This window comes from Phodopus roborovskii, unplaced genomic scaffold, assembly GCF_943737965.1.
Source record: "Phodopus roborovskii unplaced genomic scaffold, PHOROB, whole genome shotgun sequence".
NCBI lineage: Eukaryota > Metazoa > Chordata > Mammalia > Rodentia > Cricetidae > Phodopus > Phodopus roborovskii.
The window spans coordinates 10409956-10422478 of NW_026126599.1; the positions used below are offsets into that span (position 1 = coordinate 10409956).

At 42.1% G+C, this 12523-nt stretch overlaps 1 protein-coding gene across 1 annotated transcript; it reads right to left on the reverse strand.

Moving 5' to 3' along the window:
* Nucleotides 1–8628: 8628 nt before the first annotated feature.
* Nucleotides 8629–9036, reverse strand: LOC127237119 (60S ribosomal protein L34). The gene has a single exon (XM_051205173.1). It carries the CDS (start codon nucleotides 9000–9002, stop codon nucleotides 8649–8651), a length of 354 nt encoding a protein of 117 aa, XP_051061130.1. The 5' UTR covers nucleotides 9003–9036; the 3' UTR covers nucleotides 8629–8648.
* Nucleotides 9037–12523: the final 3487 nt, after the last annotated feature.

Below are 12523 nucleotides of genomic sequence, written 5' to 3' on the forward strand. Positions count from 1 at the left end.
CCACCCCCTAAAATAACCTATTGTCTTAGCAAATGTTCAATACACAGCAAGGCCACCTTGTTACTGCCTGTTTCTTCAAGTACAATATTGAGATGGTTTCCATCTGACTGGAATCCATGACATTTTCTCTGTGTGCCTGGCTTACTTTATGTAGCATAATGTCTTCTAGCTCCATCGGTACTGTTGAAAATAGAAGATTTCCTTCAAGGCTACATAATCTTTCACAGCGTCTGCAATGTTTTCCTTGTCTATATACCTGACAACGAACACTTAGCTCTATATCGCAAGGCTGTGATGACCACTACTGAGGTCTCTCACATGGTGACTAATTCCTTTAGCCATGTACCCCGCACTGGGACTGCTGGATTGTACCCAGGGCTCTCTGCAGGAACAGAACTGATAGATCAAGTGCATATATGATATGAGTATATATGGGACTTATCAGATTGCCTCCCAGGGTGTATTCTGAGTGATCCAGTCACAGCTGTCTCACTCTTAAGAGGCTAAGAATTCTACAGGAGGCCTCCAGGACTCCTGGGGAGATGCTGGGCTTGAGCCTGCCTGAAGAAGCTGTTATAGTATCCTCAAGGGAACACCTCAGCCACAGAAGAGATGACCTTGCCAGGAAGAGTGGGGGCAGCAGGCGAAAGTCACGCGGTCTTTCTCCCAATTGCTTCTGTGAGGGACAAAACCAGATGGTGCTGCCTATACTAGGGGGTGATCTTCAAATACTTTGGCCCAGGAAATTCCCCACACGGGTACCCAGTGGTGTTTTAGTTGATTCCAGATGCAGTCAAGTGGGCAACCAAGATTAGCCATTGCAATAGGGTCCTTCTATTTCTAACTGTTGACACATTACACACTATTTACATAATAAATGTAAACAAATACTGCACTGGGGTCCCTCTCTCTCTCTTTTGTGCTGTGTGTGTGTTGTGTGTGTGTGTGTGTGTGTGTTCGTTCCCAAGAAAGTCCCAAATAAGTGAAATGTATTCACAAATGCTACTATTACTTCAGATCTTAAGTAAAATAAGAAAACAAGTGGACATTTTTTAGTGTTAGAAATGACAAAAAAATGATTCCTTGTAAATGATATACACCAAAAATCCAAAGCCATGCCATGAATATACTGAAAACAACAACCATTCAATTAAATAGCTGTAAAGATATAAATAGCCATCAAAGGGCTTGACTAGCTTATAAGTAAACATAGATTACCTCTTTACATTGAAAAATTAAATATCTAACGGAAAGTGTGTAATGCCCATTTTCAGAAGTGCTAACTCTCTTATGTTGTGGGGAAGTGACCTTGAAAAACTTCTTTGCAAAGACTGTCTTGCAGAATAAATCCTGGGATAGTAGGGGGTAGGAGGAATAGAAGGAGGGCAGGGAGAGGTCAGAACTCCAGAGAACAAATACCATGATATTACAGAGTGAGATAGTGAGATGCAGACAAATCCACCAATTGCAGAGGTCGAGGGAGGTCCCAGCAGGCAGCTGAGGTAGCATAGGAAGAAGCTGAAGAAAGAAACTATGATTAACTGCCCATGGGCTACCTATCAAGCTTGACCCCCATTATGCAGCTTTCCACCCAAAACAATTCCAGGGATTCCAAATATCTATTTTTTAAAGGTCAGAGGAAAACATGGGCATATAAAAGCCAAGTACAGAAAAACCCCAACAACTATCACAAGAATGAAGCAAATCATTATCAGCAATATTTAGGTAACCAAACAGGAGTCTGGAAAGATGGCTCAGCAGTTTAGATCACTGGCTGTTCTTGCAAAGGATCTGAACTTGGTTCCCAGCACCCAGGTTGAGTGGCTCATCACCAACCTTAACTGTACCTCTAGGGGATCTGATGCCCCTTTTTTGATCTCTGTGGGCATGCACACACAGGCAAGATACATTTATACATAAAATAAAAATAGACAAATATTTAAGAACCAAATAGGTAAAAGGAGATACAATATGCATACTAAAAACATAGTAAGAAAATACAATCCATGCAAAGATTGTTGGGAACCAGCAGTCTGCTGACCCCGCCACCTGACGATGGGTGGAGCACTTATGGACATGTCATCTCTACTTCAGGCTTTACCTGGATGCTCATGTTTACCTGGCTGCACAGGGGACTCAGTTACGCATGTGCAAGTTTCCCCTTTAAAGCAAGCACACCAAGAATGCCTCTCTCTCTCTCTCTCTCTCTCTCTCTCTCTTGCTCTCTTCCCTTTCTCTCTTTTTCTCCCTCTTTCTCTCTTGCTCCCCTCTCTTCTCTCTCTCTCTCTCTCTCCATCTCTCTCTCTCCCCCCTTTCTCTCCCCTCTACCAATAAACTCCTTGTGGGTGCTGAGTCTCATGTTTGTGTTTCATAGGCGGCAGTTGTATGAAAAGAACAACACTTGCTAATGCTAAACAAATGTTCTTGCAAATGAATAAGAAAAAGGATAACTGATTCAGCAGAGAAATAGGTGAAATACACAAGTAATGAATAAAACAAATGCAAAGGGACAGTAAAAGTGGGCTCTCAAAGACAGCTGGACCAAGGTTCATCTGAAAATACAGCCTATAAAGCAGAATACTCAAGCACAGAGGACTAATACACAGAATAAATAAAGAGCATCAAAAATAAAATAACAAAAATCAAATAATACAATCAACACATAGACCATGGAAACAAAATTTTCGAATGAAAAGGAATAAACTGATCCATAAATATGTGAAAAAATGTTCAACATCCTTAACCACTGGAGAAAACACAAGCAAAATTACATGTTACCTCACCCTAGTCAGAATACAAATAACATGGGGTGTGAGGCAGGAAGGAACCTTTGCTTATTGCTAATGGTGACACCAATCAATCTAATCACATGGAAATCTGTATAGAGTTTCTTCCCAAAGTTAGATCTGTAATACCACTTTCAAGTACAGAGTAAAAAAATAAAGTCAAAATCAACTTATCTACAGAGGGCTGGGCAAAGACAGCATGGTCCATACACACAAGAAGAATCACTTAGCCTTGAAGAAGAGAGATACTATGCATTTGCAGGAAATGGATCAAACAGGAGATGATCATACTAAGTAAAGTAACATCCAGAAAGCTAGGATGAAGAATAAAAATGTAAAATGTACAATGTGAAACCAAATGGGCAAATGCTATGGGGAAGGAGGGGGACGGGAAAAACAAGGAGGATGAGACGGTGTGACAGAGGCGGAGTAAGATTAAGGTGTATCATGTACACATGCAGGAATGTCATACCAAAGCCTGGACTTTGTACACTTTACACTTTTAAAATCCATAGGAGGCAATGGCTCAGAGATACCACGTCACCCACAGTATTGGTAATAACAGCATGAAACCATCCTTAAACAGAAACTCCTTCCAGACCAGCCTTGAGGGACTTGGAAGCTACCCATCCCATCTGCACTGTGGGAAAACGCCAGGACCAACTTAAAGCTGCCAACCCTTCCTGCCTCTTCATAGATGCATGTACTCTAACTTCAATAGGACTCAGTGTGGACCCCCGTTGTGTTTGTGACCCCACCTGGGGTGCTGTCAGGGATGAGCTCACTCTGAAAATTCCAGAAAAGTGCAAACCTGCTTCTAGGCATTACCTCTGGAGGAGGTATCCCACCAAGGATGGCCAGCTGCAGAAACACGAACATTGAAAGTGCATTAGTTACATTTGCATGGATGTGATCAGCGCATCTGACAGAAATGTGTAAGGGAGGGGATTTACTTTGCTCACGACTTTAGTAGGTTTGGTTCATGACTGCCTGGCCCCATGAGACTGTGCAAAGTGTCACAGGGGTGGGAGTATGTGGCAAAGCAGTGCCTTCTTCTTGGGAGGCAGGAAGTAGAGCATGAAAGGGGGTACAGGAAGAAACCAGAGTAACAGGGTCCCCATGTCTGCAAAGCCCTATTTCAGCATCTTATTTCAACATCTTCCAAAGAATCCCTCAAAGGATTAATGATCTCAGTAGGTCAGATGTGTGTTGTGTTAACCCCCAGTCACTACCTAGTCCATTCAAGTTCACAAGCATAACAACACCAGGGACACCACCTCACACAAGGTGGGAGATGATGACTGACACACAACATGGCCTCTTACACGGCATCTGTGCTCTGGAAGACACACACCTGCACCATATGCACATGCACAATCACACATACATCGTAACACCATAAAGCAATAAAATAGAGACTACTCATTTTTTAAAAGCTTTTAAAACTCGCTAAAACATTATGCAATTGCAGAAACAATTCAAATGTCCCCACAGTAAGCTGTTTTGCTTAAATGCTGGTGAGATCATGGGACTGAATGAGTGTCATTGCTGAAGGCTAGAAGGAGTATCTCTATTCATCAAGGCCACACCTATCTGAACACTGATGAATCCCACCACCAGGCCTGCACACAGTAGGTGTTTAATAACAGCTGAAGGAAAGAATTGAAAATGATTCTTCTGTCTGTTTCTATATTGTTTGACTTAAAAAACAAAAGATGAATTTAGATTATCATTCCAAGCAGTCAAAAGTTGGTCTACGTACTTCACGACAAACATTACCTTCAGGTCCACCTCACACTGTTTGAAATTCACTGAACAACCGCTCAGCTCTCTACTTCCCACTAGAAAGGTTTACCCAGTCCCACATGGCTTTCCTTTGGAGAGACACATATAAAAATAATTGCCTATTACTTCTGTTTGCCACATGAGGTACAGGGTGCCAATATCCTATTTCAGCCCTTCAAATGTCTATCTCAGATGACAGTAACCTTCTGAAATGGGGGCGACGGAAATGGCTTTTTCTTCCTTTCAGGAAGCACTTGAAAGGTTTTTATTTTTTCTTCTTTTCCAGTCACCCTCCAAGCATAGGGTGGATTTACCTCCCCTGTCCTGGTGATAGCAGACAGGCTTCCCTGGAAATAGTAGCCTTTGAGACTGAATTAAAAACCGAGAGGGATCGCAGCAAACTCAGATGCCTATGGGTGAGTGCCAGGACAAAGTCATGATTCTCTCTGCTCCAGACCCTGAAGCAAAGCCTGCCACCAGCTTTTCCAGCAGCATGGACACAATTACACAGCTTTGTGCTTCACGTGATTAAACTTGCAGGAAAAGAAATCCAAAATGACATCAGCCTGGACTATCGCTCTGCCAATTCTACTTCTGGGTGCATTTTGCCCTGGGTACATTCAGCAACTCAGTCCTAAGAAGTCTGGAAGGGGTGGAGAAGAGTCACATAATTGTGCCTACTGTCAGTCTCACATCTGTCAATCTCAAGGCTGCCTGAACAGAATTCAGTTTTAGTCACGTGTCCTCACCATGCCAGATGCAGCAAATACATTTTAAAACAACACACACACACACACACACACACACACACATGCACACACACACACACACACACACACACACACACACACACACAAAGAAGATGCTACCTGTCAATAACTGAATTCTGTTACCACTGGAAGAGTAAGTTGGAAAGAAATGTGAAATCTTGTTAACATCATTTTGAAAAGGACAGCAGAAGCTCCAGCATCCAACCAAGCACTCAGATCACGTGGTGTTTGTTGGCTCCACTATGAAGAGACTTCCAGATAATCTTAGCATCTCTGTCTTAACAGGCCTGCCTGCCCAGACCTTCTTGCCCAATCTGGACAGGAGGATGAGCTCCAAGAAACACTCTGTCATATCCCTCCCAATTTAGCTGAAGGAAACAAAATCAATTCTAAGTTCAAACACTATAACTCTTACACTCAAAGCTCTAGTCTCACACAAACATCTAAGTAATTTATTGCATGTTCCTTATTCTTTTCTTTTAAATTTGTTCTTTGAAAAATTTAAACATGTATACAATGTCATCTGAATAGTTTTATGCACCACCACACAATATCCCTCCCAACCTTGCCCGCCGACTCAAGTCTTTTTGTTTTGTTTTGTGACCCATGGCCAGTGTGACCACGGGCTTCAAGCCACCCACTGGAGCCTCCTGGGCTCACTGCCATTCCCTCACAGACATTTCTCCAAGGAGGGCGAGCAGTTGCCATTGTGGAAACAAAATGATCTGCTTGAAAAGAGCAGGAAGCAGTTCAGCAATAAATGCTGCAATGTGGACAACGAGAGAAAATGTGGATGGTACCAGTGCCTCCTCCCCATCATGCAGTCAGAGCTACTGTGCAGCCTGACCTAGTGTGCAGCCAGATCTACTGTGAAGCCAGACTTACCATATAGTTAGACACACTGTGCAGTCAGACCTACTACCCTGCAGCAAGATCTACTGAGAGTAGACAGAATAGCTCAGTTACTTCAAGTGAAAACACATCACCTTCATTGTTTAGCCTCCTTGTGCGGCCAGTGTCTGGTTAGATTGGCTTGGTGTTGGCTGCACAGAACTTTCTTCTAAGCAAGGCCAAAACTTGTCATGTCCCAACCTAGGGGTCAGGAGTCAGGAGCATGTCTCAGACCTGCTTCTCAGTATCTGTTTTTGTAATGAACCCTAACGTTCCTTCAGCTCAAACACTTTCAGAAATTATGATCATAAACTCCACCTAACCAGGGTTCTGAGATGAGACCTGCAAGCCCTGAGTCCCGTGAGTGCATTCTTCTGAGGCCACACTCTCTCTGGAAACTATGCAATAAATGGTGAGTGAACTGGACAGGTAGGCTTTCAAAAGAAGAAATACAAATGGTCAACACACACACACACACACACACACACATACACACACACACACACATACACACACACATATACACCTGTTTAGTATTCTTAGCCACCTGAGAAAGACATATTAAAATTGCATTCAATTTCCATCTCACCATTATCAGAATGGCTACAATAACAAAACCCACCAAAACTAAAAGCGGGAGCTGGCAAGATGGCTCATCTGGTCAAGGCACCTATTGTCCAGCTTGAGGACCCACATGGTAGAAGGAGAGAACAGACTCGCACAAAGTGCCCCCTGACCTCCACACCTGCACCACAGCATGAATGTGGTCCCAGCATAATCAATGAATACATGTATTTTTAAAAAGACATCTGCCCTTATATAATCAATGAACTTCTATTTTTTAATGGCATCTAATGCTTGTGGAGGTCTGGGGGAAAGAGCCCTTTATATACTGCTGGAAATGTAAATTTGTGTACCCACTATAGAAGTAAGTATGGTAGTCCTTGCCGTGTACTCTATTCTACACTCCTGGGAACATACCCAGTAGATTGGAAATCAACAAACCACAGGGACTCTTGCTTATCTAGAGCTATTGCAGCGCTAGTCACAAGAGCCAAGATATGGGGAAGTCCAGATGTCTGTCCATGAAAAAACAAATGAGAAAGGATGGTACACATGCAATGAGGTTGTAAAGAATAAAACTGTCACTTATGGGGAAACACATGGATGTAGAGATCTTGTTAAGCAGCATAACCCAGACAAACATATACATTTTTCTCTTATTTGAAGCATACTGCTTAAAATTATAATATGAAGCTGGGCTGTGGTGGCACACACCTTTAATCCCAGTGCTCAGGAAGCAGAGGCAGGTGAATCTCTCTGAGTTCAAGGGTAGCCTGATCTACAGAACAGGTTTCAGGACAGGCTCCAAAACTTCAGAGAAACCCTGACTCGCAAGACCAAAAGAAATCATATGTTTTGATAGTAGAGGGCTATGTGTGGAGGAGAAGAGGTTTGAAGGGAAGCAGTGGAAAGAGAGGGCGAGTGGAGCAGGGAGATGCTACACAAATGTCACATATATTCTATTTGTGGAGTATGGAGTGATGCATATATGACATGCACACGGAATGTAGATTATTTGAAGACCAAGAAAGTGTAATGGGGCATGAATGGGAACATGACTGTCCCAAGCATAGTGAATGATACACATGTGCAGAAATATCATAACAAAATCGAACTGTCTTCTATGCTAACTGCAATATAAATAAAAATTAATTTAAAATGGTGATGGATTTCATATGAATAGCCAAAATCTGAGCTTTTATTAAAAAAAAAAAACAAAACAAAACCAGAGGACTCAGAAATATTGTGCAATACCCAGGTTAATCTGGGGCATGGCTGGTGGGGTATAGCAGCTGAACATGGCCATTGTCTTTACTGCTCTGTCTACACAGCTCAGGGCCTGCATCAGCTGCCATTGCTCTGATTTCTCTTATCGTTGAATGAAAAGAGAGTGGGAATTTTCTTAGGTCCATACTGAAAGCAGGAATGCAGGACCATGGAAGGCAGATCAGACACAAATGGCTGAACGTGCCATTAAAAAAAAAAGAGAGAGAGAGCAGACAATAATATTGTTCATGTCCATATAAAATGATTAATATGCAAATCAGCATGTCTGCAACAAAATTGTATAACACAAGATGCCATTTAAAAATAACCACAATAAATACTAGCATAAGGGAAGATTGCTAACACGAGATGGGAAGATTGATAACATGAAACGTTCCGTGGGATTTATTCCTAAGAATGAATGGAGAGGAGGCTGCAAGCCTGCCATAATGAGTTAGGTGAAATATTGTCCAAATATCCCATCTTTTGAAGATGATAATTTTGTGAAAACGTTTATCTGGATGTGGCTGTAGTCGTACATCCTACAATATAGAGAGAGCTTTTTTTTAATTTAAAAGCTGCGTATTTATTTCGCTTTCTGACTCTGTGCTTGTGCCTTCAACACTTTTACAACAATCTTCTGCTCCTCAATAAGGAAATCCCGCTTGATCCTGTCACGGACACACTTGGCGCACATGGAACCACCGTAGGCCCTGTTGACGTGCTTCTTTGTCTTAGACAGTCTCATGAGGACTTTCGGTCTGACAGCACGAACCCCTCGAAGTCTGCCCGGGCACACACCGCATGCAGATTTAGGTGCTTTCCCAACCTTCTTGGTATAAAGGTAAACAATCCTGTTGCCAGGGGTTCGAGACAGCCTAGTTTTGTTAGAGGCTGTATTGTAGGAAAGCCTACGCCGGTATGTCAAACGCTGGACCATTTTGAGCACCTGTAAGCACCGTCCCCAGAAGAGGAAAAGCCAGAGAACTTTTGTAAGTAGAAATGTGCCTGAAACTCTTGCTGAGCACTGACACATTAGTGGAAAACCGAAGAGGACAAGTACCATGAAAAGATGAATCCTGTGTGACATTCTCTACCGTACCTCCTGAGAATGCTGTAAGTTGTGTTTACCTGTAGTGTAAGAGCAGTTTGACAGGACTAAAAGAGACCATTGGACATGGTGCCTGTGAAATAAACTGCAGCATGAAGTTATTTCGGTGTATTGTCTCTCAAAGTTTTTTTTTTTTTTTTTTTTTTTTTAAGAAACTTTAAATGGTCACCCATTGAATAGCAATTTCATGTTATAAAACAGGGCATGTTGGGGCTGGAAAGATGGCTCAGTTGTTAAGAGAGCTTGCTATTTTCCAGAGGACCTGAGTTTGTTCCCAGCACCCATTTCCAATGGCATAAAACCAATGATAACTTCAATGCTAGGGGACTTGACACCCTCCACTGTCCTCCACATCTGCATGCCCGGGCACATACCACATACATTCCATAGACATGTGCATGCATTTAGAAAGCCTTAAAAATGGGTGTTTTTATATTATATAACATCAACAACACTTTAGGGTAGTCATTTAAATCCATTCATTGAAATTGTTTGCTATGAAAGGCTTGATACTAAGATGTTACGGCAAACCTAGTAAAACGATGAATTAGACTCCATAGCCATGAAGGTTCAAGTCCCAGGCATAACATGCATTAAGTTGCACTATGCAAAACCAAGTTGTATTATGAGGCTATTTGTGGAAAACACCAAAAAGAATGTTTGTTATCAGCATGGAGGGAAATTCCTGGGGTGAATAACTGGACCAAGGACTTGGGGTCTTGACTGCTGCAATCTATCTACATACTATAGCTAATCTGCTAGATGCCCCCAAATGCAGGAAAGTGCTGGTATGGCTGTCAACAAAGTCTATTCTCCCATCATCCCTACTGACTGGTTTTCATAGCATTGGAAGGTAGTATGCATGCTACTGGATGAGAAAATACTTGTTCTTACATTTGTGCATAAGGGTTGAAGAGTTTTTTTTTTTTCCTGCATGCATGGTGTGCATGCAATACCCACAGAGGTAAGAAGAGAGCATCAGATCCTCTGAAGTTACAGGTGGTTGTGGGCCACCATGTGGGTGATGAGATCTGAAACTGGGTCTTCTGCAAGAGCAGCCAGTGCTCTTGACCACTAAGCCATCTCACCAGCTCCCAAAATAATCCATCTTCACTGCCAAGGTACCAAAGTTGAGGATGCCTTACTCTCAATCACAAGTTGCATCACTAGGAAGTTCCTGTCGTGCAGATCTATGGAACTGTTGAGCTCAGATGCCCCCAACTGCTGGAGGCAGGTGGCAGCTTGTCCTGGCATATCTTTGCACTGTGGGTATCTTCTTCATGTCCCTCAAGCCAAAGTGCTACTGTTCCAGGGCTGTGTTGCCATGAGTCAGGGAGAACACAAAGCCACATACATAGCAAGAGCCTATGCGCTTTCGAAATTGAGAATGGGAGGCCATTTTTTAAAAATATGTAATACAGCTAGAGAGATGACTCAGTGGTTAAGAATACCTGTGTTTTTACAGAAGACTCAGGTTTGGATCCCATCACTGACAACAGCTAACAACCATTTGTAATTCCAGCTCCTGCTGATCTGATGCTCTGTTCTCATCTCTATAGGCACTCTATCTATGCAGATACCTACATGCACATAATGCACATACACACATATACATACATACATACAAATGCCAACTTTGATTTCATAAGGAGAGCCCTCTGAGTTTTCCCAATTGGAAACTGTCTTTTAGGGAATTTCAATAGCCACGATCAAATTCAAATTCTTGCCTTGTTCCCTGGCTAAAAGAGAAACTATGCCTCTGTAGTTCTACACAGTGGGGACCTCTGGACCCATAGGTACATCCATCATGTCGATGGCTTCTTTTCAAGGTGTACTGACACAGATAGCTTTCCAGTTTGGATGGAGCCCCTTCTCTGCAGGTTAGAGCCCAAGATATGTCAGATGAGTAAGAGGGAGTCTAGAATGCCAATGTCATCTGTAAGATGAGTCACTCTTCAACAGTCCCCACGATCAAACACCATCTTCACAGCTATCCCTCAGCACTTAAAAAAAAGTTTTAACAAAACTTATCTGTGCAGTTAACTGATTATTCTAATTTATTCAAATTACTCTACTGGCTACCGAAAGACACAGGGGCATCTCTTATTCCCCAAGCAAAGAGTTTAATAGTTAAGAGGCTTCAGATATAAATAAAAAGTAATTCAAGTTTTGAAGAATTTTATTTGGCCTTCCGAGAACTCCAATAAAGCCTTCTACAGTCTTCAAAGCTTTTGAAGAAAAATTTAATGTTTATCTCATGTTTAAAAGTTAAAGACATCAAAGGAAAGATCTAGATTCTGTTTTTGGAACTTGAACGGGTTTCCTTGAAGTGTCAGGTGATAGGGGCCCCTGTCAGAAGGACAGCCTGGCTCTCCCAACCCTTTCTCTGAAGAGCTTTGACATTTTAATATTGCAAATAAAACACTATAGCCTCTTCTGTCGATTTTAAATATTAAATATGAAAAGCCATTTCTAAGTTTAGCACCTAAGTTTCTCCACACTGGTGAAAGCCCAGGGACTATTTCCCAGAGAATATGAGTTTACTATTTGAATCTTTAAACATTTTTCCATGCTGGAGATCAAAGCCCAGAGCCTTGTGTATGCCGGGAGGACTCTACCCACCTTGCCACACTCCCAGGCACAATGTGGAAGACTTAATGAAGACTGCACTGTCCCATGAGCACATTTCCAGGTCAGATGACATAGTGACAATGAGACACAGGATAATCCTACCTCAGCAGAACATATTCCAGCCAACATGAGCACAAATTTAATGTGGCATGTTTATAGACACATGGATGATTCCAAAGGCCATATTAATTCCAGGTTGATTGGTGTTGTTATGCTCTGTCCAAAGCACAAAATAATGATCACATGGCATTACTAAAGGGAGGTTGTGGCTTCTTACTTGGACTGTTCCATGAGTCCAAAACATCTCCAGTCATGTCAATCCCATGATAACCCTTGTTCTTAGCAGAAAAGCTTCTTTCAGTTGGCACAGAAACCCAATAATAATCTACTCAGATTTCTCTTTTCCAATCACCTCTTCTGAATGAATCTTTTCGAGCATAGATCTAGATACCATTCATCAAGAGAGAATCTCACCCTGGGTCTGTCATTGTAGAGGCAGAAGGGAACAGAAGTGAGAGGACACAGAAGGGCACCACGGGATAGGTCAACATTAGGGTGACAACACTTAGCCTGGAAAACTATTGTTTTTAATCACATCTGGGATCCAATTGGTATGGTAAGATATGATCCTACTTGCTAGACAGCCTTGGCTCTGAACATGTGTCAATGACAGATTAAAAATACAAATATAGTTACATGAGTCATCTTCAACGTGAAGA

Excerpts from the sequence above, each read along its gene's own strand:
- LOC127237119 (XM_051205173.1), bottom strand. The coding sequence starts at position 9,002 with ATGGTCCAGCGTTTGACATACCGGCGTAGGCTTTCCTACAATACAGCC.